Raw genomic sequence first — 24,327 nt, forward strand, 5'->3', positions numbered from 1 at the left:
TTACTCCTTTGCATCTCCTCAGCTAGGTACCACAGGGCTCTGAGCTAGTATCTGGACCCACATTGCTCCAAAATCGATGGCTAAAGTATTAGATAGAAAAATAAATGGAAACAAATATTAAAGCTAACACTTTCTTTAGTATGTCTCAGTAAAATCCGCTGAAATACAGCTATTCCTAAATGTGAATAATACAGTATTTTGTTTCAATGGTCAGGAAAGATAGCCTCATTGTAAGTACTGCAGTTATTATACCATGTTTTCTTTTATTGCTTTCTTTTAAGAAATAACTTAAAGTTCCTATGCTTTAGCAAAATGAGACATAATCAGAAAATGTGATACCTCAACTAAAAATTCATCTAGAAGCATGTATTAATTTCAGACACACAAATATGTACCTTTTTTAAAGAGGGCTTTTAGCAACAATAGGGCAGGAAGATTCAGTTATGTTGTTAAGAGGTGATATTATCTACACGCTTAAGTATCTGTCAGGAAAACAGTCTTGAACAAGTACCATTCACAACACTTTCTGCGGTCATGCAGAAATTAAGCAAAAATACTCAAATAACATGTGACTCTTCAGATGTTTTTGAATATGTGTGGTGCCCCAGAAGAATTAATGGTCAGACTGGCCACTCTCCCCACTGTGGTGGGTAATGGTGGAGCAGTGGCTGTGCTGGAAGGCTGCAGCCCTGGCAGGACCAGAGGGATGCAGAAACACTGGGGCTTCTTTAGGAGGACTCAGGAGTATCAGCTCAGCCAAGAGAGTAGATGCAGGAATCCCTAACTTTGAGGATGAGGTTATATTTGAAGGCCCGTGCTCCCTAAGTCTCAGAAAGATTAGGGACACCTATTTAGTTAGGCTGGAGGGCAAAGAAGTGAATGTTTCATCCTGACTTGAAGACTGAGAGTGTCAATTTTGTTCCTTGCAAGCTACTAGTCTTTGTGTGGTGTTAGTTATTTGATATCTATTTGTTCTCCTGTAAGCAAATGTTCTGCTCATCCCCTTAAGGAAAAGACAGGAACCTTGGGACCAGTTGATTACAGTGAATAAGCAACTGTAACCATGCAAGGACAATTTGTAGGCTGAATATCTTTCATTCAGATGCTGTAGAGACAGATTATAGCTAACAATCTCATTAATAGAAAACAGGAGAAAAATTGTGAATGCTGTACCACAGAAAGGAAAGCCCTAGGGTGGCACTTCTGTTTTGATAAATGCTACACAACCTGTTCTATTACTCACTCCCAGAGCAAATCTCCTTACCGGCCACGTGAGGGATGTGGAGAAAGGAACATTATCCATGGATAATACATAGCTGTTTGCAGACTACTGAGATGTTTACCCGAGCATATGCTTTCTCACGTGCCAATACATGGTCTTTCACATGCTGGGGAAAAAAAGATTAAGCGGGGAAGTTAGAAAGATTGAGGTTACAGCTATAATGCACTCACTACATGTAGTTTTCTGGTGGGTGAAACTCAGCTTGGATTTTTTGCAGGGGCAAGGGTACTTGGGTTTTACAGCCTCTGTTCAGTATGTAGCAGGAGTGTATTTGTGTTAAACAGGTGCCTATTTGGGTAAATTTGCCATAAGGGCTTTAACTTTTGCACAGCCACCCATTAGCATCAGCTAGCACCCTGCACCCAACTGAGGTCAGTCTCCTACTGAGGTCAGTCTCCTACCCTGTCCTACTGTGCAGGCATCCTGCACCCAGAGAAGAAAGCTAGAGTGTATGTTGCATAAATCTTTGCAGGACCTGTGTCCAAGTTGCTTTTTGAGTATATACAAAGGAAGTTGTTGTAGTATCTTGTTACAGGAATACATGCATGCCGAAATGTCTCTAATGCATTTGCCCTTCTACTACATGGGGAACCAAGTGGCCAGGGACACATAGAATAACTGTCTCATGTGGACATGAAGACACTGAAGCTGCATGTCTACACTGTAGTCACAGGTGTGAAATGTATCTTCTGTGTCAGAGTTACCTTGAAGCTACCCAAGAATAGTTAAGTGGGCATGTCTCCAGGAACAGGGATCATGCTGGCTGAGACAGCGAGGAGCTACGTATGCATCTGGCCAGAGCTTCATTCGACTAGTCTATCTGTACCAAAGCCAACTGCTTTAAAGCTGGCTTGAGGATGGCTATGTAAGCTACAGTCATGCATTAGATTTCAGTCTTAACTGCTTCAAAATCCTGTGCAAGTCTCTTGAACATGGGCTAGTCTCCTTCTCATGTTAATCTCATATTTGTATTACTGGCCTTTTTTCTGTGGGAGATACTGCTTTTTAGTTGCTACTGCCCTTTCAGTTCTGAGAAAAAGGTATGGGGCTGCCATTTCCCACATAAAGACACAACCCTGTATTGGGGACATCATCAGCACAAGTAGTTCATCAAATGTTTCCTGTGGGATAGGACATTATTAAACCATTTTGGAAAACCTGATTTTCCCATGTGAAATAGTTGCTTTTCAACACTTTGAATGGAAAATTGTAAGCAGTCACATGGAAGTAATTTTTATCTACATCCACAAACTTTCTGGGTTTGCAATTTTTTTCTGCTCACAAAACTAACAACAAATGAGAAAATTATTCTTCTCTATTTCAGACTAGATATAAGGAAGAAGTTTTTTATAATGAAGGTTGTGAAACACTGGCTCAGGTTGCCCAGAGAGGTAGTAGGTGCCTCATCCCTGGAAACATTCAAGGTCAGGCTGGATGGGGCTCTGAGCAACCTGACGTAATTGAAGACGTCCCTCCTTATTGCTGGGTGGTCGGACTAGATGACCTTTAAAGGTCCCTTCCAACTCAAACTAGTGTATAATTCTATGATTACCACTTTCACAGGTTATCTCTACCACCTCCTCATTTTTTCCTACTGGGAAAAGATTCTGCAGTGTTAATAGAAAGGTTTCAGAGCAACTCTGTTCCAAGGACCAAAACACAGTTTATTCAAACATTATTTTTCAGCTAACAATTACAGACAGTTAAAAGGTTCTTTTTTGTGATTGTCCTGGGAACTTATTATTCTAGGTAACATGCACATTTGCAGGTTATAACACAGTAATATATAGGATATTTTACCTTCAACAGCTAGTACGTAGAGGGAAAGCCTAACGTGCCCTGGGTATATGTGATGAGCAATGCTCCCACCTCGTGGTCAGATTGTAACCCTGCGTTTTGACAGGTCATCGTTTCAATAATGCACTCCTCTATGCAGTGCAACGTAATAGAATAGAATAGCATAGATTCAACAGAATATAATATAAAATATGTAGCCTTTAAATATAGAGACTCGATTAAGATTTCATAGCAGGCTTACCATTAACTGAGGTTTTAGCTTGCTTTACTATGTTTTTGTTAACCTATACTGTTGCCTAACAGTAGTTACAAGCCTTTCCTACATGTTCTGTACATTGCCCAGGCCAGCATGTAAGGCTGTCTTTTGGTCTTAATTTTTTGTGACAATCATTCCTTGATCAGTAAGTGGAAAACTCCCTCATTATAAAGGTAAAGTACTGGGACTTCATTTCTTTTTGCCCCAGCTGTCCCCAAAAATCGAGTGGCAGAGTAGCTAACACAGAATGTTGTTATCTGAGAATGCCTTTTGTATGGGAACATGGTGCTGTGAAGGAGTCATGATGATGGCTCCACAATTATCCCAGACAGAGCTGAATTAACAAGATTCTTCTCAGCTTCATCTAAGGAGAATGCAGCTTTTTGCAGAGCTGTACAACCATTTAAGAATTGTCTCTTCTAACAAACCCCTGCTCATTAATTTGAAATTTGTTGTTTTAAATGATGCAATGTTGTTTTAGATAAATTACTCAAGCATTTGTCTGTACCAGGGGTCCTTAAACTCTTTAACCAGGGGGCCGGTGCGTGGATGAAGTGGCAGGCAGTCATCTGTGCTGCTTGGTTTCCCCCCCAACCCCCGGCAGGGTGGGGGGGGGGAGGGGCAGGGGGTTCTGTAAATACCCGGGGCTGGATTGAGGACCCTGGGGGGCTGTATCTGGCCCGCAGGCCGTAGTTTGAGGACCCCTGGTCTATATCTTCTTGAGAAAGGTAAAAAGGTACATTTCAGGCCAAATAAATAATGGCGCCATTTCTATTTCTGCCTCAAAAGATAGGCTGATTTCTCCGTTATTGTCGGAAGTGAAAAGACCATTTCAGTTTGTAAGGCAAACACATTGGGTTCTTCCTTGCTGCCTGAATAGTGCTTTTGATATTATGTGTCAGAATCCAGCAGCAGTGGCAAATTGGAATTACAATAATCTAAGACTACTTCTAAAGACAATTTCCTTCCTTTTCTTACTTCTCTTTATGGTCTGTTATTTGAATTACATTAGAGGTTATTGCCCCAAGTTAGAAATTGGAAGGCATTGTACTGATACCTTCTGGAAAACTTGCTTAAAAGCATTAAGGCATTTTGCTATCCAGAAAGACATATTTCACCATAATTTATCTCTGCTGAACAATTGCTCCATAGTAGTGTAATATAGGATAACTGGAGGGGGGGAAGGCTTCTGTGCTTTTTAAGATCCTTTTTGTGCTCTTTTGGAAAAAATGAGTGTGCCTAATTTAGCAAGTGGCACCTGCGGCAAGCTGGAATTTGCATAGACATGTACTCTGAAGAAGGTTTTATGCAGTTTTACTATCAAATAGATGAACATGATGTGATGTGATCTTTAAAGCTAAATGCAAAATACATTGTTAGCATCCAGACCTTGGAAACGTTACATCACCATGGCATGCACGCTCAATGAGAGTATGGGGAATATGTAAAAAGGTACCTTGTATAATTATGCAGATGATTTTGCAACTTGTTGGTTTTGTGAGTGTGTGTGTAAATCTTACAGAAAGCACCTGGTTTTCCTTTGAGACTTTCATGTATCTCTTTTTTAGCCTGCTTTCCATTGTTCAAGCCATGCCAGGTTGTTAATAAGTCCTTGGGATGCTTGATTGCTTTTTGTTTCTACTTTACATGAAGTCACAGATATAATAGCATTTGGCTTGATTTCAGATTTAAGTGACTATTCGGAATATTTACTTCAGATGCACAGTAAATAAAAGAATCACTGTAGGTACTTAAGTAGTTCTTTTGAGTAGTTGATTTTATGGGGAACACTTTTTTGTGGTTTTTTAAATATAGTTCTGCTCAGAGATAACATATAGCTGTATTACTCCTTGGGGGTAACATCCATGGTCTTAGAGGCACGGAGGAATGTGTAACTTAGGCAGCATGTTGTGGAAATTCTTCCTTGATTTTGTACCAGTCAGGGAGTGGAGTTCTGACCTTGCTTCTGTTACAGTCCTTGCCCCATTTAGGATAATTTGCTTGTGAAATGATGTATATAAATTCTCTGCTTTAGCAAGAAGAGAGTCCTTCTTGCTTCTCAGCTACATGAATTTATGTTCAATCCAGTGACAGTCAAGCCTCTTTCCCCATGCAATACTTAGCTCTGAAAGAGAAACAAGATCATGTCTGAAGGGGATGACTGAAGGGGAGGAAGAATATGAAATGGCTCCTCAAAAGTGGTTGATGACCTTTAGCTTTAGGTCATCTTTAAAAGCTTTAGCTTTAGTTTTAGGGACTCTGACAAGTAGAAGTGTTATGAAGGAAGAAATCTCAGTCAAATGTATGGGAATACAAATGTAAAGACTGCAGTCTACAGATTGCCAGCTGGGTACTTGGTGGGTGCCTTCATGCCTTTTGCTTTGTGTGCTGGACCTCCTACATGGTCTGTCCCTGGGGGTAGAGGCAAAGGGACATCAGTCCTCTCCAGCTTCTTGGGCTGCAGTTCTGTACCATCCAGTCCAGAGAAGCTGGACAATGAGAAGAGAGAGTCAATTTAGAGGTTATTTTTCTGAAACTCCTATCTCAATAGTAATCTCTACCAATTATTATTAATCAAGCCATCACTAGGCAATTCATTCTTTTCTCTCCTAAAACACTGCTTTGCTATTCTTAATGTCAAAACCTGGGACATGGAGGCAATGGTAAATGTAGAAGAAAACTAGCAAATGGTGCTAGTTGAAAAATGCTATTTTGAATCAGGCTAAAGTATCTAGGAATTTAAGTCTAATTCAAAACAAGTGATTGTCAAAAACTGAGGAGGCACTGAAAAAAATCTAGAATTGGAATATTTCCTTTGAAATGATGTTTCATATTTTAGCCAGCTTTAAGTAAATGATAAAAATAATTTTTTGTTTGAGTTAGTTGCAAAGCTCAGCTTGATCTTTCATTTCCTCTCCACCCCTCTCCTCCCAAAAAAACCCACTCCCCAACAATCCTTTTTTCCATGAAAGAAAGAAAGCAATTACTTGCGTCTGACCCAGAGCTAAGAATTGTCTTTTTTTTTTTCATTTCAGTCAGTCACTCAAAGAAGAAGTTATTCACTGAGTGCTAATTACAAAATTCCGATTCATATACTTGGCTGAAAACTTTGTTAATATCGTTTATCCTTCTGCCTATGGCAGCTCATCCCTTTTGTGCCTTGAAAAGCACTGGTTTTTTTTTTTCCATCCACAATGGAACAACTCTTTATGAAAACCATGGTCTAGCTTTTACCCCAAAAATGTTCAGACCTTTGAATTGTGTTTATCAAATACAGAATAAGCTTTTGCACTTATTCCTGTAAGTATCTAAGTTCTTTCATATATGTTTTACTGAGGAAACTCAAACCTTATTTGGTGTAACCAAACTTTTGCCAATGTATTAATTGTGTTTTTCTCTGCTGTTATGTATATCCATAATATGCTGGTAAACAAACAACATATATTAAAACAAAGTTAATCTCTTTCTTCCATCACTGATGTGATCTCAGGTCAAGTGTAATACAAGCTGTCATGGAAACATAAAACTCAACACCAGTGTGAACAGGACTAGAAATTGTTTGATGTCACAAACGTTTTAGAGATAATTATGTGCCAAAGCTCAAAAATCAGAATACCTTCTATGCTAATGTCATTTCTTCTCCTAACAAAATGAATGTTAAGCACTTGGATATCTGCTAAATTAGGAATGATGGTATTTATATTCAGTTGCAAAACAAGTATTCAAAGCTTTTTCCCAACAGTATTTATTCTTCTTTTCCCTTGCTTTAAACAGGACACAGGCAGCTTTGAGTAACATTGTCTTCTTTGGAAAAAATAATGACTCTAAAATTTCTCATCCATTAAAAAGATAACAGATATGAATTAACTTATAACACATCTTTCTTCATTTCACTGATCTTCTGAACTTTGTTTCTTAGGCCTCACTCATCTCTGGTGCAACAGAAGCAAAAGAATAGCATAAATATGCAGAATTTATTTCTTTGTGGTCTTAGTTTTGTTTGAAAAAGGCTTTCAAATGTCTTTAGTAGGAGACAGAATCATCCAGTGCTGAGAACTGAGCACTGAGATTTTCGACGTCTTCATTTTATTCTGAGTGCTAGGAGTAGCTCTAGCAGTGCTTTTCAGATGGGGACAGGTTACAACCGAGCACACTTTAGCGTTTCAGGAGAGACAGGAAAGACCCAGCCTTTTGGGAACAAGCTTACAAAATCAAAAGGTCACTCCTGCAAGATGCTGAGTGAGTCCACAAAAGGAATTAAAAGTGGCAGATTTAGTGATCTGCCCCACCAGCTGCAAATACTTGCATCATTTGTAGTAGTAAGGATAACTACCTTTTTGATTATGGGTTATCTGAGACACATTTACTCAGACTATTATTTCCCCTCATTTTGCATTGCATCAGTAATCATTCTGTTATCAATTGCTAAACAACAATTTGTCATTTCTGCTGTTATTTCACCCAGTGCTTGTATGAAGCAGGTTGCTGAGTGAGAAGAGTTTGGAATAGTCTTATCCTGAAAAGCCTAAGCTTTTAATAGGTGAGGGTGGAAGCTACTTTCAAACACCATGTCAGCTTTCCTAGGAAAGCTTGAACCACCATGCTGGGTCAGACTAAAAGTCCCTTTAGCTCTCCATTACCTATGTGACAACATTCTGTAGCAGAGATCTTAATGAACAAAGAACAAAACCAGAGTGACGCCTCCCCTCTGCGGCTTTCTGCCTTCCCAAGAGCTAAGGCAGAGGTCAAATCTTTGACTTGGATAGCCTCTGATGGATTTTTCTTCCATTACTTTGTCTAATTATCTTTAGATCCCTGGTGCTTTTTTGTGTACTGGGCACTGAAGCAACACAATTCAAAATTTACTTAGGCATCATATGAAAATTCACATCTATTTGTTGGTTTCAAATTTACTGCTTGATAATTTCATTTCATAACCCCCATTTTGGACTATGAGAAACAGTAATTGCTCCCTATTCACATTCTTAGTGCCACTCATAATTTCATTTACCTTTTATTAGATTCTTTCTGCAGCTCTCCCTTTTCAGGCTTAAAAGTCATACCATGCATAAACTTTGTGTATTTAACTTCCCTTCAAGTGCAGCCCTTCTGATTTCTGCTGTTTATGTTAATACGTAACACTGACAGCCTGTGTTGCACACAGGTTTTTGGATGTGAAAAGAGAATCTGATTTTAATAGAATTGAAAAAAACAGTAGGATTCATTTTTGCCCCTAAAATTTTCAAGAATAAAATAAGTAAAACATGAAAATGTTCATTTTAATGTAATTATATGCTGATTTCTTTTGGTTGATGGCTTTATGATGTTACATCATAAAAGCATGAAAAGTCATCACCATAGGGAGCTCAGTAAGGAATGGACTGAATGAATATGGTTAACTGAGGCTCTCTTCTTTTGCTTTTTCTGTGTTTTAAAACTGTAACTAAAAATTATCTTGGGGTAATAGCACCTCATGGGCAACATTATTTGGTGGTGTGGTGGAGTTCTGTAGAAGTGCTCATTCAGCATGCTAAGAAGATGAGATTTGTTCATGCTAAGCACTATTTTTTCACAAGTGAACTGCAAGGTTACCACAGCCTGCTTAGGAAGAAAATCTGAGTGTGTAATCCTGGATAATTGTGGTATCAGCTTGCGCTTCCTTCATAATTAAGTATGGTTATAAAGCTGAAGGAATGCATATTTGAACAGAGGAAACAGGGACCGTACGATAACCTCACAAACACTTCTGTTGACAGGGACTGCCAAGCAAGCTAAGCAGTATGTGAAAAAACCCCTGCCCATGAAATCCTGAGTCCATATTACACCACCGTCTTGCAGTCTGCATTCAGCATTTAATTTTTGGGCAAGAAAATAGCAGAGTTTTCTTTTAAATGCAATTTGAAAACCACAGGATTTGGTCTTGTCCTGACAGCCTGGCCCAGCACTGGAGGCTGTGAGAAGGTGCCCTGAACCCGCTTTGGGCAGGGCCGTGCTTTCAGCAGCTGGGGAAGAAAGGATGGAGGGAAAGGGCAAGCGTTGGGCTGGAGCAGCAGGGCTGGCCACCTTCAGAAGCAGGGCTGGCCACCTTCAGAAGCGGTGCTGGGAGCAGTCAGCTCTCCACTTCCAGCTGGTTACAACCAGCATCCCACCTGTGGTTTACCCTCAGTGAGGAGCGTGAGTCATTACAGAACAGGTGTAGGTTTTGAGTTAGTCTAAACTTTCACCTCAGTCTAAATGCCTCTGGGGCTCTGTTCCTGTTCTCCAGCTGGGTAGCAGATTGTGAAAGTTTGCATGAGACAGGCATAATAAATGCCAGCTCTTAAAATGGGTAGTTCTTGTAAGGCCTTGGACTCCAAAGCACTGGTTTTATCACAAAAAGAGGGGGAAATGTATGAGATTAATCACTGATTGTGCAAATCTGACAGCCAGCTTCCTTGCTGTATGGATACAGTTGTACACTGAGTAATTCTGTGTGAAGGAAAAGACGAACCGCAGTGTATTTTTGCTTCAGTACGTCAGACGTAACATAGTAAACGTATACCTTCACAGTCCAACAAACACAAGTTAAAAATGCCTTAGTATAAAACTACAAGCCGATAGCAGAAATGGTCTTAATCTCTTCCAAGTGGGTGCTGGTGTCACATGAAGAGCTGTGAAGTCACTGGTATTTGCATTAGTGATCAAGAGTAGGACCAATGCTCAACCTTGACAAACAATATAAACTCGTCAGTGACACTGAAGGACCAAGATGTGCATTCAGATGAGGCTATTTCAGATAATGAAATTCAGTATATGCTGAGTGAACTCCTTAGTCTTCCTGCGTACTGAGTGCTGCATATTCATTCTTTTTCCTCTTTCAATTACCTCTGTTGATCCATACTAATATTTGCACTGGAACTGTTGTGCTGAAATGAGAAAGAGACTGAATCACATCCAAGGTTAAGGTAGTTGTAGGGCATATCCATTGTATTGTATCGAAAAGCAAATTCAGCTAGGAAACCAACACATCTGCTCCACCAAGTAGAAAAACAATTTAAAGTAATGCTGTACTGGAATGTTTTCACTGGAGCTGATGATGTGGCTAACGGAAGCAAAAAGCAATATATGACTCAGTTCTCCACAGGGAACTTCTAGAGTCTGGAAAAACACTGCATTTTTCCTTGTTTCATTAACAGCGATGGGAGGGGTTAAGTCTTCTGAGTGTGAATGGCATAGGAAGGGGAGGGCATGCTGGGTGATACTTCGAGCTCTGTTTCAGATTCCTGGTGTGATTCAGCAGATCATTTAAGAGATTCAGAAATAATTACTGCTTAAGGATGTAATTTAGTCCATGTGTCCCAAACAATTACCTTTCATTCTGGGTCAGTGTTTTCTCTTTAAAATACTGCTAATGATACGTCTCACCAGATTGTTATGATCCTGTTAATAACAGTAAATCAGGCTGAACTTTTTAGATAGGAGACATCAAGGAAGTGTAGTACTGTTGTTATGGCTGTTACTATTGCCCGTTGTAGGTTATGCTGTCGGTAGTGTTGGGAATGTGCAATTCAGTCTAAATAAATCCAATGAAATGCTGAAAGCCTAATTCCTTAGAACAGTGTCTTAGAATTGCATCAGTGAACAAGATAATGTGGTAGCAACTTACAGGAGACCATCCTGAAAGGAGAAGTCCCCCGTGAACTATACAGTAGAAGAAAATGATACCAACTCCCTAGCAGATCTGTGCAGCCTCTGTATACATTCATCAGAGATAATGCAATCCAGCAGCAAAGCTTTAGTTCTTTGTTTTTCCTTTTTTCCTTTGCCAAAATAGGACCTAAAAAAAAAAAAAAAAAAAGGCAATATATTATTGAAGGCAAAAGAAACTGGTTTTCTGAAAGGGACCTAAAGAGATTTTGATGTTATCACATCTTCCAAGGCATAGCCAGCCCTACAGATAAATTAATCAATCTCTCCTTGGGCTGAATCTCCTTGGTTGAGAGACTCTTTCAAATGCTTTTTGAGTCAAAAGACTTTCCAAACTCTGCTGACATAAGCATTGTCAGAATAGCAGTAGTTAAGCAGAGTGCCAGGTGTATTCAGCTAACCGGTTGGGACAGCCAATATAGAGTAAAATATTCATGTTCCTGTTTGAAGCTTTTCCAGAGCATTTCTAGGTTAAGGGTATGAAGATGGTTGGATAGTGTCTCCTCTGTCATTATAAACTGTCCTCTTTCACTAGAAATAAAGAAAAAAGCTTTCTTGTCTACATTTCTTCCTCAAGGAGATCTGTTCATTGTGAAGATGCACTCGTGGTGTAACTACATAGAAAACAGTTATTTTGTAAATTCAGGATATTGTTAGTCAAATATAGGCTAATTATGAAGCCAAGGGTTTATAAATATTTGATGGAGGAGTCTAGTAGATTGTAAAACACACATATTTTGTTAGATCTCAGGCACCTATCCATACGTAAGGCTGTGCTTTTCATTGCAACCTTTTGGGGAGAAAGAGGCTTTTAAAAGGTAGTGTTCTTTTGTGTTTGGAGCATTTTCTTTTCTTCATGTCAAACCATATGTACAACATTGTTGCTTTCATGAACAAAAAGGTCCTGAAAGAGCTAGTGAGCAAGGGTGATCAGAGCGCCCTACTGCAAAGAAGCCTAATAGGATCTCTTGATCTAAGCATGCTGGATTGTGTTGCATGATCCCATTGATGCCAAAGGTTGAATTCTCACTGGATTAGTCAGAAAGCAATGGATTTCACTTTGTGTAGGACAGAATGATATTTCCAGTCAAGCCAGTAAGATATTGCTTTGGTGGATCTCACCTTGCAGCCTTTCAACAGTGAAGCAAAGCCACACTGCTTGGAGGAAATGAGGCTGTCTAAACTGATACCCTTCTTTTTCTTTCCCAGATTACCTGTTCCTTGGACAAAGGCAAGAAGAGCAGTATTTGACACTTTTCTTTTTCTTTTTTCTTTTTTTATTTCAGATACAGAAGAGTAAAAATATATTAAAAAAAAGAGACTGCAAATTTCTTTCATCATTTTAGCTGAGCTTCTTCATTCCCGTTCTCCTCCTCCTTCTGCAAAGACCAGTTTCTGGGGAAGGCGTTAAACAACTTTCAAAACACTCCTCCTCCCACTGGCTACTCCACAGCTAATGACTCTGGGTTCTAGGGTGGGGGCCTTGGTTTTTTGGGTCAGTTTATTTTTGTTTGTTTGTGTATGTGTGCATTTTTTGTTGTTTTGGGAAGTTTTTTGTTAAAAAAAAAACAAAAAAACAAACAAAACAAGTAGTGATTTCCTGATGCAAATGGTTCCATTCCTCTGGACAGGTAAAGCAAATAGATAAGTCATCTTCAAAAGCTGGTATTGCCCTTTGCTGTGCCTCAGATTGTGACACCAACATTAGGGTGATGCAAAAGAATATTTAGGAAAAAAAAACAAAAAACCAACTTGATAATACTTAACCTTTACTCTTTATTTTCCCTGAGAGCCTTTTCTAAGGTGCTGGTAGACAGAATTTGACATCAGTTTTCACCTCACCACAGATTTTATTAATAAGAATAGTGAATTTGTAGAGTCGTTTGACCATTTGTTAAGATTTGATGTCTTTCCCAGATGATGCAATGATAGCAAAATGTTTTTGTTTCTAAACAGCAGGCAGACTCACTCAACCCTTGATTTTGTTCTGTTTTTGCAGTTAGTAATAGGAAAGGAATAATCAATGAAAACAATATTTCCTTGGGGCAAATTTTGTTGTCAGACTCTGAGAGCATGTACTAATGTACTGCTTGATGTGCCTGCCTTAACTTGAGATTTCAGATAATGAGTTGTCTCTTACATTTGTTCATGGGCTACTAGTAACCGCTTTTTGTTTGACCTGAAGATCTAAGAGAAGGGGGGCAGCAGGGAATCACACGGATCAATTCTTAGTTTCATCTCAGTGTAGTCTTTCTTTTATCGCTGGCTGAATGGACAGGCCAAATAAAAGGAAAAGCGTTGTTGGGAGACGTACAGACAGACAAAACCAAAATGAACAAGTGTGTCCTAAATACACCGCTGGACTTGGTGGATAAAACTGTCTCATCCAGTGGAGTTAGACACATGGAAAGTAGCCATCATTTTGGCCCATTTTAAAGAAGAAATGTTAAAAAACTAACTTGCTCAGGCCTTGATTCAGGAAGGTATCTTTGTATAAGAAACGCCAAATGTATGTAAGTGCTTTTCTGGCTTGGGATCTTGTTAGCGATCCTGTTAATTGTAAGTAATTTTACCTGTCTACGTGGAAATCAAGACCGTACGTACACATACAACTGTTTTTATGCCTAACTCCTTTTTGTTCAGGATAAGGTCTTGCTGTGTTAGTCGTATATGTGTTTTACAAGGAATCAGACTGCTGTCATGGCTCTTTGCTATGTAGAGAACATGCAAAATACGGACTTAGGAAGGTAAATCTTTGGTGTTTCCTTTTCATGTTTAAAAGCACAGGACTTTACCACCAGCCTATATTAGAGCTTGGGTCTCTGTTGCTGATTGAACTGTGCATGTACAGGGACGAGCTTCCCGCAACACTAGCAAAAATCACAGCAGTGAGCTCAGCCTAAATCCATATTTAAACACAAATACCTTCTCACTCAGGAGTGTTTGTATCTGGGATTTTGATTATTGAGGCTAGAGACAGTTTGAATTCTTTTTTTGGACACCGCAGTTTGAGTTTGTTCAAAGCTAGATATTTAGATTAGGTTCATGCTGTGAAAAGGTTGCACTTCAATCACATGTTTTCAGAAGAATTACAAAAATAACTCCTGCAGTTCTTAGAACTCGCAGTTGGCTTCACTGAACCAGCTCATTTAACTAGAATAAATATAAGGGCGCATAGTGTTCACACTTGTGAGCTCCTGGTTCAATGGGAGCTCTGGGGTAGATTTTCTGAGGAAAGTGGGGTGTTGGGAGGACAGTGGCCGTGGGGACAGTGCTGAGTAGACTCCATGTTGTGTGGCAGGCAGAGAGCTGTGGCACCATGTAGCGCTTTTCCACCTCCCCTTCCCCTCTCCTCCATCAGCATTCAGCCCTGATAAGAGTTGTAGGATATGAGTTCCAGCCCTGACCAGGCTCTTTGAAGGCACATTGATGAAATATCAATAATGCAGAACTAAATACTGCAGCGGTGACTCAGTCCCTGCTTAGTCAGACTTCTCCCTGAAGTCAGGGGGAACATACGCTCACAGCGTGTTTGGTCAGAGGTGCAGGATGATTTAGTCAATATTTTGTAAGTTATCCTTACCTAATGCACAGACTAAAGATGCCTTAGATTATACACAATAGAATAATAATAATAATAATAATTATTATTATTATTATTATTATTAAAACCTAAATAATTTTTTTCATCTGTTTCTGAGATATATATTTTCTTTCTTTCTGGGAGTGATTCTTTCAGGCAGCAAAGCCTAACTGCTTAATTCACGGCTGGTTAGTTCTTGTTTCTCATGCACTGGCACATAGGTGTGAAATCAGACTGGAAAATGTTTTTCCTTGATTGTTAGGGTTATTCACCACCGGCAGGAGCTAAGAAGGGAGGTGGTAGATTTGCCATCTCTCAGGGACTGCAGATCAGAACTGCCATTCTAGAAGAGATTTTACAGTCAAAGTTACTGATCTCAGCACACAGGTATGCAGCAAAATGTTTTGCAATATGCAGGCAGACAGAGCTAGCTGTAACCTTCTCCTGCTCTTTTAAAATAATTTGAATAAGATACAGTGGATTATTAGCATTTTTTAGGATTTTTTGTTGTCACATTAAAAAAAAAATCCCCCCGATTCTATCAGCTTGGAAATATATAAAGTGAAAGTGAAATCTAGAAATAGAAATCCTACAAAGAGACTAGGCCAGATGAAAGCATCTGTTGTGAGGTCCCCTCCCAGGATCACACCTATGTACCCCTTTGCAGCCCCCACACCTCCTGGAACACTCTGCAGCATCGTGCTAGTGCATTGTGAGCCAAGGAATGGTATGTTTAGACACCTCCCACTTAAACTAGAGATCAGACACTGTGCAATTGTGTAAATAAAAATAAAAATTAAAAAAAAAATATTACAGAACTGTTTTCTCTTATTTTATTCCACAAAGGGAAACAAACAAACAAACAAAAAAGTGGAAAAGGATTAGGTGTGCATCAGGTAATGGCCTATGTTTATAAAGAGCGAGTAAGGTTTTCTGGTTTTACATCCATACCTAACTTTCCCCCAACGTGTAGAAATTCCATTTTTCAGATGCCTTCCTTTTCCATCCTCAGTAAGACTATGCAAGCAATGAATATGTCAGAAATTCTGCAAATATAGGGCCAATACTGTTGGCCTCATGCTGAAATTCTACAGAATTATTTGGGAGCACCCACCAGCAGGCACAAAGGGGGGCTGCTGCTGCCAGGACACTTCTTATGGAGGGCGGCACAGGCTGGGAAGCTGTGAGATAAAGACGGTACTCTTGCCTCTGTGCAGTGACTGCTGGCACTCTCAGAAAGCTCTGCCTTTCTGGAAGAGCATCAGGTGTCTTCTACTTCCCAGAAACTCTTGTGTAACTCAAGAGGGAGAATCCAGGCACTTAAAACAGGGAGGGATACCATTGCAAGAATCCCTGTCAGGGTTTTTCCCTGTAGCTGGGAACGAGCAGACCTTTGACTCATGGTGATATAGTGCTTGAACTCCTGGATGCACTATAATTAAAAAAAAAAAAAAAGACAAGTGATATGTTTTTAAAGATTCATAGTATCACAGAACTGTAATACTTGGGGTTGGAAGAGACCTTTAAAAGTCATCTAGTCCAACCCCCACTGCAGTGAGCAGGGACGTCTTCAACTAGGTCAGGTTGCTCTGAGCCCCATTCAACCTGACCCTGAATGTTTCCAGGGATGGGGCACCTACCGCCTCTCTGGGTGACCTGTGCCAGTGCTTCAGCCCTCTCATTTTATCCTGTTCATTATTTAAATAGCAGAAAGGGTGACAGTTCTCTGGGCTGTACTCAGTCAGTGATTTGAACTGTGTGCTTCTGCAAGAAGTGTTCACACATGTGAAAGAAGGGATTTGCTTATTTTTTAAATTATTTTTTTAAATGTAAAAACCTGTCAAAATGCCGTAGTCAACCAGCTTTCCTTACAAACTACACAGTTGTGTTGGTTTTTTTTCCAAAGTTATATGGTTAGATTTCTATGTTTAATTATAAAAAGATGATGGATGTCATTATGTTTTCCGTATTTGAGAAAAAAGTTAGGTGCCAGCAGCCAACATTTGTTTTTGCTGATAATAAAATAGTAGATTAAAAAAAGAAATTTTGCTATTTTAGACTTAAAACATATTTCAGAGTAGTCAATCTAGGTAGACTGATACTTATCTAAAAGTGCAGCCTTTTGTATAGCTCCAGCTGGTGTAAATACGCTATGTATTAATACAGTAGGTTGTTGAGCATCAGAATGAATCTGGAATTTGGGAGCCTGGTTCCTGGTGGGTGAATAAAGGAGGTAAATTCCTTTTTCTCGATGTTTCTTTTTTCAAGCATAAACAAACTGTAGTTGGTTATGGCAGAGAAGAATGGTGTATGGGGTGTTTTTGCAAACTACCCTTTGAATATGCAGAAGTTTGCATATGTACTTACGAAGTCTTACAAGCTCAGTGTGGAAGCAAAAATATTTCTGACTAGACAGCTGATAGTGCTATGCTGCTTTGTAATCAGAAGGTCCTTGAGCTCACCTAGCTAAAGGCAAATACCACCTGAATTTGCTGTTAATCCTTGCAAATTCTACAGTGGGTCCCAAACGTGACTTTAAATGAAAAAACACAATAATCTTTTAAATTAGAAATCATGGAACCTGACAAGGACAGTACCTTTTTTTTGCTTCAACTAGAATGAACTAGTCTAGCTCCAGGAACCCATGAGATGGTCTTAAATATTTCTTATTGGCTCCTTTTCCCTCACATTTCATTTTATAATAATGAAACTCATCATCCTCCGATGATCTATAGCATATGTTAGCCATTTATCCTCAGCAAATGACAGCATAATCCAGTCCTTTTCTCTTACGCTTTTTTAATCCATCACCTCACCCAATAATTAAAAACAACAGAGCGATCCTGTGCTTCTGCATGTGTTGAACTGATGCTGATCTCGGAGCTGTGCTGGTGCGGTGTCTGAACATCAGCACTCAAAAGCAGGAACATGCTGGCTGAGGATGAGAAGGAGCCCTGCAGCACTGACTCCATGCAGATCACTCTGGGGAGTGGGCATCAGTGCTGGCCAGGTAGAAAGAAGGGGGAAAAAACGTGCTTTCACAGCTGAAGGAGTAAATTCAGCTCTCTCTGAAGTGGGTACAGAGGTGTTCCACACTTGTATTACGCACAGCGCGAGCAGGTCTGCTCCAGTCGGTTTAGTGGCAGGTGTGCATCCTAAAGCGATGCTCCCCCTGCTTCTACAGGCAGACAAGTTTTGTGATCCCAGATTCCCTGATTACTCCGGTCAAAGCAGGAGCAGGGCACGTGATGGCTGCCAATGCCATTATTTGCTGTTAAAATGAAACACTGGCCGTGCATTCCCACTTGCTGAGATTGCCTTCTCGTTGCTGCAATGTCCCTTTTGATCCCCAGCAAGCACAGAGGGCTCTGATCTGTATCCAAGCAGGACTGGGACACATGCCTATCTTTGAGGCATCAGTTCTCACTGCTCTGGTGACTTGACCACCAGGCAGAAGAAAATGGAGCTACTTCCATGCAAGCTGGCTGAGAACCTGAAGCTCGGTTGCAGCGAATTTATTTACCCTCATACCTAAGAGCATGACAGCACTCACTTGCAAGCCTCACAGCACAATTTTTGGTATTTTTTGTTCTTTCCATTTCTTTCAAGTGTGTACGTATTGACTGCTGTGTACTCATAACACCCTGGTTTTAGAAGCTATCCAGTGGTAGGAGGAATACACGTAATCCCGTTGTCTCTGCCGGTGGTCGTAGGACTGCATCTATCAAACAAAATTGCTTATGGCCATTGGGGTTTTCTAGTGATAAAACCTAGCAGTAGAATGACAGAGTGAGCATTTTCTTTTTCTTCTTGCTTGGATAATATTTTTATATACTTTTATATGCAATTTTTTAAGATATTTGCTATTTTTATTGTAGGGTTCTGGTTGGGTTTTTAGCAGACTTTCTGGTTGTCTACAGGCCCAGATTCTCACAGGAATATTTCCCTTCCCTTTTCTCCTCCCCATTCCTCCCCAACAGACTGAAGCCATTGCATTTGCAACATAGCTTAGAGCAAAATAATACTTAGGGCCTGATCACTCTTTTAGTTGCACTGAAATCAAAGGAAGCTGCATGCAAAGTCCTGCTGGTCCCACCGCAGCATCTGGGGCCAAAGTTTAAATAACCAAAACATATACAGCTAATTATGTGCAGGGCAGTCTGTGTAAAGCCAATGCATCAGGGTGGCACTGTCTTCCTTTGCTGTGGTAGGAGCTGCTTCCACCACCATGTGTTTAAATAAGACTATATATCTCTCTCTTTGTTCTGATGATGCTGCTTCTGGTAGGCACTTCAATCAAAGTCATACCTTAGTGCACTGACTACCTTCAGCAGGGGGGAAGGGTGGACATTGTGGCTTATCTGTGACAGTAGATTTCACTGCTCTTGTGGTTAACCCTACAGTGACAGGTCCTAAACAAAGTTAAGAAACATTAAATCTATTAAATCTATTGGTTGGAAGGATAAGGGGAAACTAACCAAACTCAAGGATCTTGGTCTTGTATAATAACCTTTTCTCAGCTGGCATTCTGCAAGGAATCCTATGTATGAAGTTGAACATAAACTTTAGAGTATGCTTATATTAGCAGAACTGATAGTGGAGAGGTCTTTCTTGAACTGAGCTAAAATAAACAACAGACACCTGTTCTCCTACATTTTTTGAGGAAGAGGCAGGTTGTTACACTATTTTGCACCAGGGTATAGAAAACAAGTTAAAATACATGCTGAAAGCAAAACTCAGTGCAAGTATGTTCCTGGGCTGGGTGGGTAGGGTAATGAAAAAAAAAAACCAAACACCTGTTTGGTTTGTGAAGACCCATAAGGAAATAAAAAATGCAAAGCTGAAATGAACAATGCCATGTAATGCCAAGTATTCTCAACTGTTCTGAGAATAATTTTAAACAATAAGTATTTATTGTTAGTTCCTTATTTGAAAGGAGAGGCTTGTGGTCTCTAAATGTATAAAACATTTTCCAACGTTCCAGTTTTTCTGTAACTTGAGTCCATGTATGTTCATCCTATTACCAAATAAAGACAATGAGGTCTCTGTTTCATTTGCATTAAAAGTTGTAGAAGGGTTGATTTTGTTCTGGTGCTTTCTACATCTGATCCAGGCATGGCACTTGCCATTTGCTTTCCAGTGTCCAACTCCCCATAGAGTATTAGTAATAATCAACTTTTTTTTTTTTTTTTTTTTTTTTTTTTTAAGCATGGTGGGAATATTGCTTGGGCAGCAGTCATTGCTCACCACCTGCCCCTGTGAGGAGCAGCTAGTGGCTTTTCCTAAATTCTAAACGTAGGGAAGTTGATGTAGATAATTCAAATAGCTTATTTAAGGACTCCGAGGTATTTACCTGTTTGGGGATTAGACATGTCAACTTCACCCTTCCCTTTTTCTATTTTGGCTGAAATCACAGTCAATATGAGCATCTAACCCAACAACAACACACCACACTCATGCCCACTGAAATACTTGCTTGTGTGATTTTTTATTTTTTTTTCTGTGCCACTTGAAGTATAAGCATCGATCTCACAGGGCTGCTGTCCAGTGTTCAATCTTGCTTATAGACCTCCTTTCACAGCATTTCAGCTACATCTCTGTGTAGCACCTTCTACAAGGTATCTTATTCCACAGGTAGACTTGAGTGGTGTCTGTGCTGTAGTTACCATGCCACACAGGTAGTGACCAGGATTTTCCCATACCGTCGCTGTTTTTCTATTTGATCTTTTCCTTAAAAAAGTAAAAAATTATGATAAAGAGTGACAAAGACCAAGCCATTCATTCTGAGGATGTAAAATTCAGAGATGTTCAATACAGGCGTGAAAGGCTTTATGCATTCCTTTTTGCCTGAAATTCCAGTTCTAATCCACTCCTTTCCTCCCTGGGAAGTTCACTGGTATTGATTTCCTCAAGAACATGCAATGTGCTCGCCACTGTACCTGCTTGTATTCTTATACCTTACTGGCTTGATTTGAGTCTGCACGTGCCTCCAGCCCAGCGCAAGTAGAGATGAAGCCAAGCTGCCAAACTTCTGTGAGATATTGAGGGTGTTGATGTAGCTGACTGTGATCTTCAAATCAAAAATACTGACGGCCACATAAGCAAGAAGGGAGAAAAGTTGGTTTGGAAAAGCCATCCAATGATTTGGGTGTCTCACCTCTGCTTGCAAATACAGTATCAGAGTCCTTTCTCTGGTGTGTATAGCCAGTGGCATAAATGCCTGGAGCTGTTACCAACCAATGGTTCCCACAGGGATGCCAGCCACTTGCTGAACTGCCACAGAAGCAAGGTAAGTGCCGTGTAACTGCCTTCAGAGCCGTGCGGGGCAATAAAACTGGGAACTGCCAGTTCTGTGAGGACATGGAGGTAGCTAAAGGGGAAGGTTTCTGAGATCTGGCAGTTCATAGGTCCAAAACTTAAGAAAGTGAAACTTCCAGAATAAATAACTTGGATATCTCTACTCAAACTGGGTAAGTGATAAAAAGAATATATGTTTGTTATTGACTCCTTTAGATGCAAAAGTCCCCAAAAGTGAGGCTACATTCCCAGTAAGCTTTACCTAAATGTATGGATAAGAAATGGTGGAAAGAAGACAACAAACACCTCGTAGTGGTGGCAGCACTACAAAAAGCTTTGTCATGGCTGGTGGGACTACTGTTCATCCATCTCTGCTGAAACTATTCTTTCTTTTTAAAGGTCCGTTGCTACGTTCAGCTGACTTGCCAGGCTTGGGTCGCTCTGCAAACCACCTTACATTGCCAGGTCAGTCGGTACCACCTCACTCTAATTTGCTTATGTGCACAGCTTAGAAATAGGCACTCGCGGTGCCAATTGTTTGGGTGATGGACATAAGCAGATGACTTGCTTCAGGTATGTCATGACTTGTACACATCACATTAACAATGTAAACCCTTTCACTGGCATTGTGCAAATTAACTGTTGTTTTCAATAGTCTTTACTGCATTTAATTGTTTTTTAAACAAATACCTTGTGTTTTGTGGCTTGCAGTGCTGACTTGACAGACTATTGTAATTTGATTGGCAAATTAATTTGGGATTTTCTAATTTGGAAGTAGATGCTGAAGGGAAAAAATAAGGCTGTTTTGTGGACCCAAGCATAGGTTTTTTTGTGTTTGTCCCATCTACTAAATCCTGGTGTCTCTATTTCACCATGATAACCGTTTTCTTAATCCTTCATCTTTGTCCCACACAACTGTCAGAAGAAAGGAAGGGTAATATGAAACAGATATTTTCATCAGCGGTTGCTGTGCCAGCAGATGAGGTATAGTGTGGCTCCATATATAGGTGCCAATGTGCAGTAGCATGTTGCTATGCTGTTTCAGTTCTCCAAGCTGTTCCTGGCATGATGCTCTTTTGCAGCCACCACCTTAGCAGATTGTTTCCCCAGGCACAGCTGCAGCCACCACTTGGGTGTAAGCAAGGAAAAGGACAAGGAGGAATGTGAGAGAGTTCAAAACACTGTATTCATGTAGTAAAACAATGTGCTTGATGGATTATTGTCCTGCTTGAGAACAAGAATGGACAATCTGGAAGTAAAATTTAATCCTATGAGCAGCATGCTTACATGAGGACTCCCAGGTCTCTAACCCAAGACATTTTTTAGTTAGAAAGCATGGAACAGGAAACATCATAAATATACCCTCTGAATTTCTGAAGTTTCCCATCATTGGCAGTGACAACAGGTATTACCTGTGTATATTGCCTGTTTCTCATAGGGTCCCAGCAGTGGTTAAATTCTTACATTTATATTCAACGGGAAGGCTGCTACTTTTTGTATATTTTCACCCAGGATTTTCTTGCATGTGGCATTTAGAAGTCTCGCTGTTTGAAGAGCTTTTGGAGAGATCTTGCTTTTTGGAGGGAAAAAACCCTATGTTTTAAGGAAAAATTGTGGAATGAAACATTCATGCCACACTACAGCCGTAACTTTCATCTAATGTAAACACATCTAATTTCAAAACTAGATCACTTTTTATATGTTTTAGCATGTTTGCAATCGTCACTTGCTTATTTTTAACAAGCAATGCTTATACAGGGTTTTTCATCTATTTTTCCAACTCTGTAGCACTTTTAACCCATCCATCTCTTAACCACCTGCAAACAACAAATCCCTCATCCCTTCTTATGTGTGGTCTTTGTTCTGAGCCTGCAGACCACCATTATAATATGAAGGTAGAGGATATACATGCAGAAGAGAGGGGTTTGGCAGAAGCTACGAGGTACAGTCCCTTCATGATTGCTGACTTGCTAAATGACCTTGCTGAAATCCTTGTTCTGTTGCCCCAGTTTCCTCATCTGTTTGGGAATGATATTTGTTCCCCTTTAAAACTATCCCATCTAGAGATCTGTTAACTGTTATGATTAGAAAAACAGCAGTAGGGAGGATCCACCTTCAGGAGAAGGGACCAATCAACCTAATAGTGTCCCTTTTTGCAAAAAGACGCTGTGGATTTGTTGTCAGTCCAGCATTACTTTCAGTAGTGATACTGTGATGATCTTACATAGAGTTATAAGAAGGTGCCTTCTCTTGGGCACTTATGGAAATGCCTAGCTGTGTTTTGACTCTCTCTTCATTAGACAGCTCCCACCTCAGTGGATGTTTTGGCAACAACTGGTTTAAGGACCCAGTGGGTTTTCTCTGTTTGGCTGCTTAGCTGGTGCCTTCCTACCAATGCCCTCTTACCATGGCTTATACAGCAAACTGCTCTGGTACAGTTTGCAAATCAACCCTTCCATTGCCACTGTTGGGGAGTAGACAATAGTGAAATATTTTCCATGTATTTATAGTCCAGTGATGCATTTTGTTTACAGCCATAATAATACTGTTTCTTTATGCTCTATATAGATCAGGTTTTGGGGGGTTGCTTTTGCTGGAAGCAGCCATTAATTAATATGTAGTTCAGAAACAGCCTGCTGTGAACACACACACAATCTTCTAATTGAGAAAAAGTTATTGTCTGGCTGTTTTGCATCTTGAATGAAAAGGGGAAGCTTTATTGCATTCAAGTTTAGTCTCGCTTCTAAAGGAGCAAGGCTGATGAGAACAAGCATGTGTGCATGTGATCCCATCTTGTCTCTTTGCTGGCAGATTGGTAAGTCCTAATCATCACTAACTTTTGAATCTATGCCTTGTCAATTTAAAGTGCAAGAGAAAGAAACACCCAAAAGCTTAGAAAGCTGGGGAAGTTTTATGAGGTTAGTGTGCAGGAGAGCTCCCTGGTGAAGCTACCACCTGAGCTTGACCACTGGTGAAACCAGAGTTCCCTGCATCTCATCTGCATCTAATAGTGCTGCAGGGACCCCAGCTGCCACAGGCACATCTGCAACCTCCTGGAACGGATGTTTTTTCTCAGTGTAAAGAGGATGAACCAACTATTTCTTCAGGGAGCTTGCACTTTGTATGGTGAGGAAGCACAGTAGGGGCATTAATGTACCCAGAAGTATTATTTACAATCACTGAGTGACGACAGTTTTCTTTCTGTGCCTTGAAAACATTCAGAATTCTATTTCTTCCAGGGTCCTGGAGGTGCTTATAAGCCTCAGAGCTGGGACCAGCCTCTCCTGGGACCCCTAGTGCCCCCGTCTCCTGCCAAGGGCGCAGGGGACATAGCTCAGCCTGGGCCCTTCAGTCCCTGCCCGGGCCATGCTGTAGGTGTGCCCGTGCCTGCCCCTGTCTCCTGGCTGGGCCTGGGCCCTGCCCTGA

General features: G+C 40.3%; 1 protein-coding gene across 8 annotated transcripts in view; it reads left to right on the plus strand.

The window, feature by feature from the left end:
• LOC130148136 (dual specificity calcium/calmodulin-dependent 3',5'-cyclic nucleotide phosphodiesterase 1C-like) overlaps nucleotides 1-24,327 on the plus strand; it is a 371,754-nt gene that overhangs the window by 335,023 nt on the left and 12,404 nt on the right. For 7 of the 8 annotated variants that reach the window (XM_056336358.1, XM_056336351.1, XM_056336355.1 and 4 more), the window contains one exon: nucleotides 21,301-21,366. In XM_056336358.1, coding sequence (XP_056192333.1) covers nucleotides 21,301-21,366 — 66 coding nt within the window. Of the gene's footprint in view, nucleotides 1-12,307; nucleotides 19,668-21,300; nucleotides 21,367-24,327 lie in introns of those variants that run through there. The other variant, XM_056336357.1, reaches the window with a different exon arrangement.

Source organism: Falco biarmicus, chromosome 4 (assembly GCF_023638135.1).
Source record: "Falco biarmicus isolate bFalBia1 chromosome 4, bFalBia1.pri, whole genome shotgun sequence".
NCBI lineage: Eukaryota > Metazoa > Chordata > Aves > Falconiformes > Falconidae > Falco > Falco biarmicus.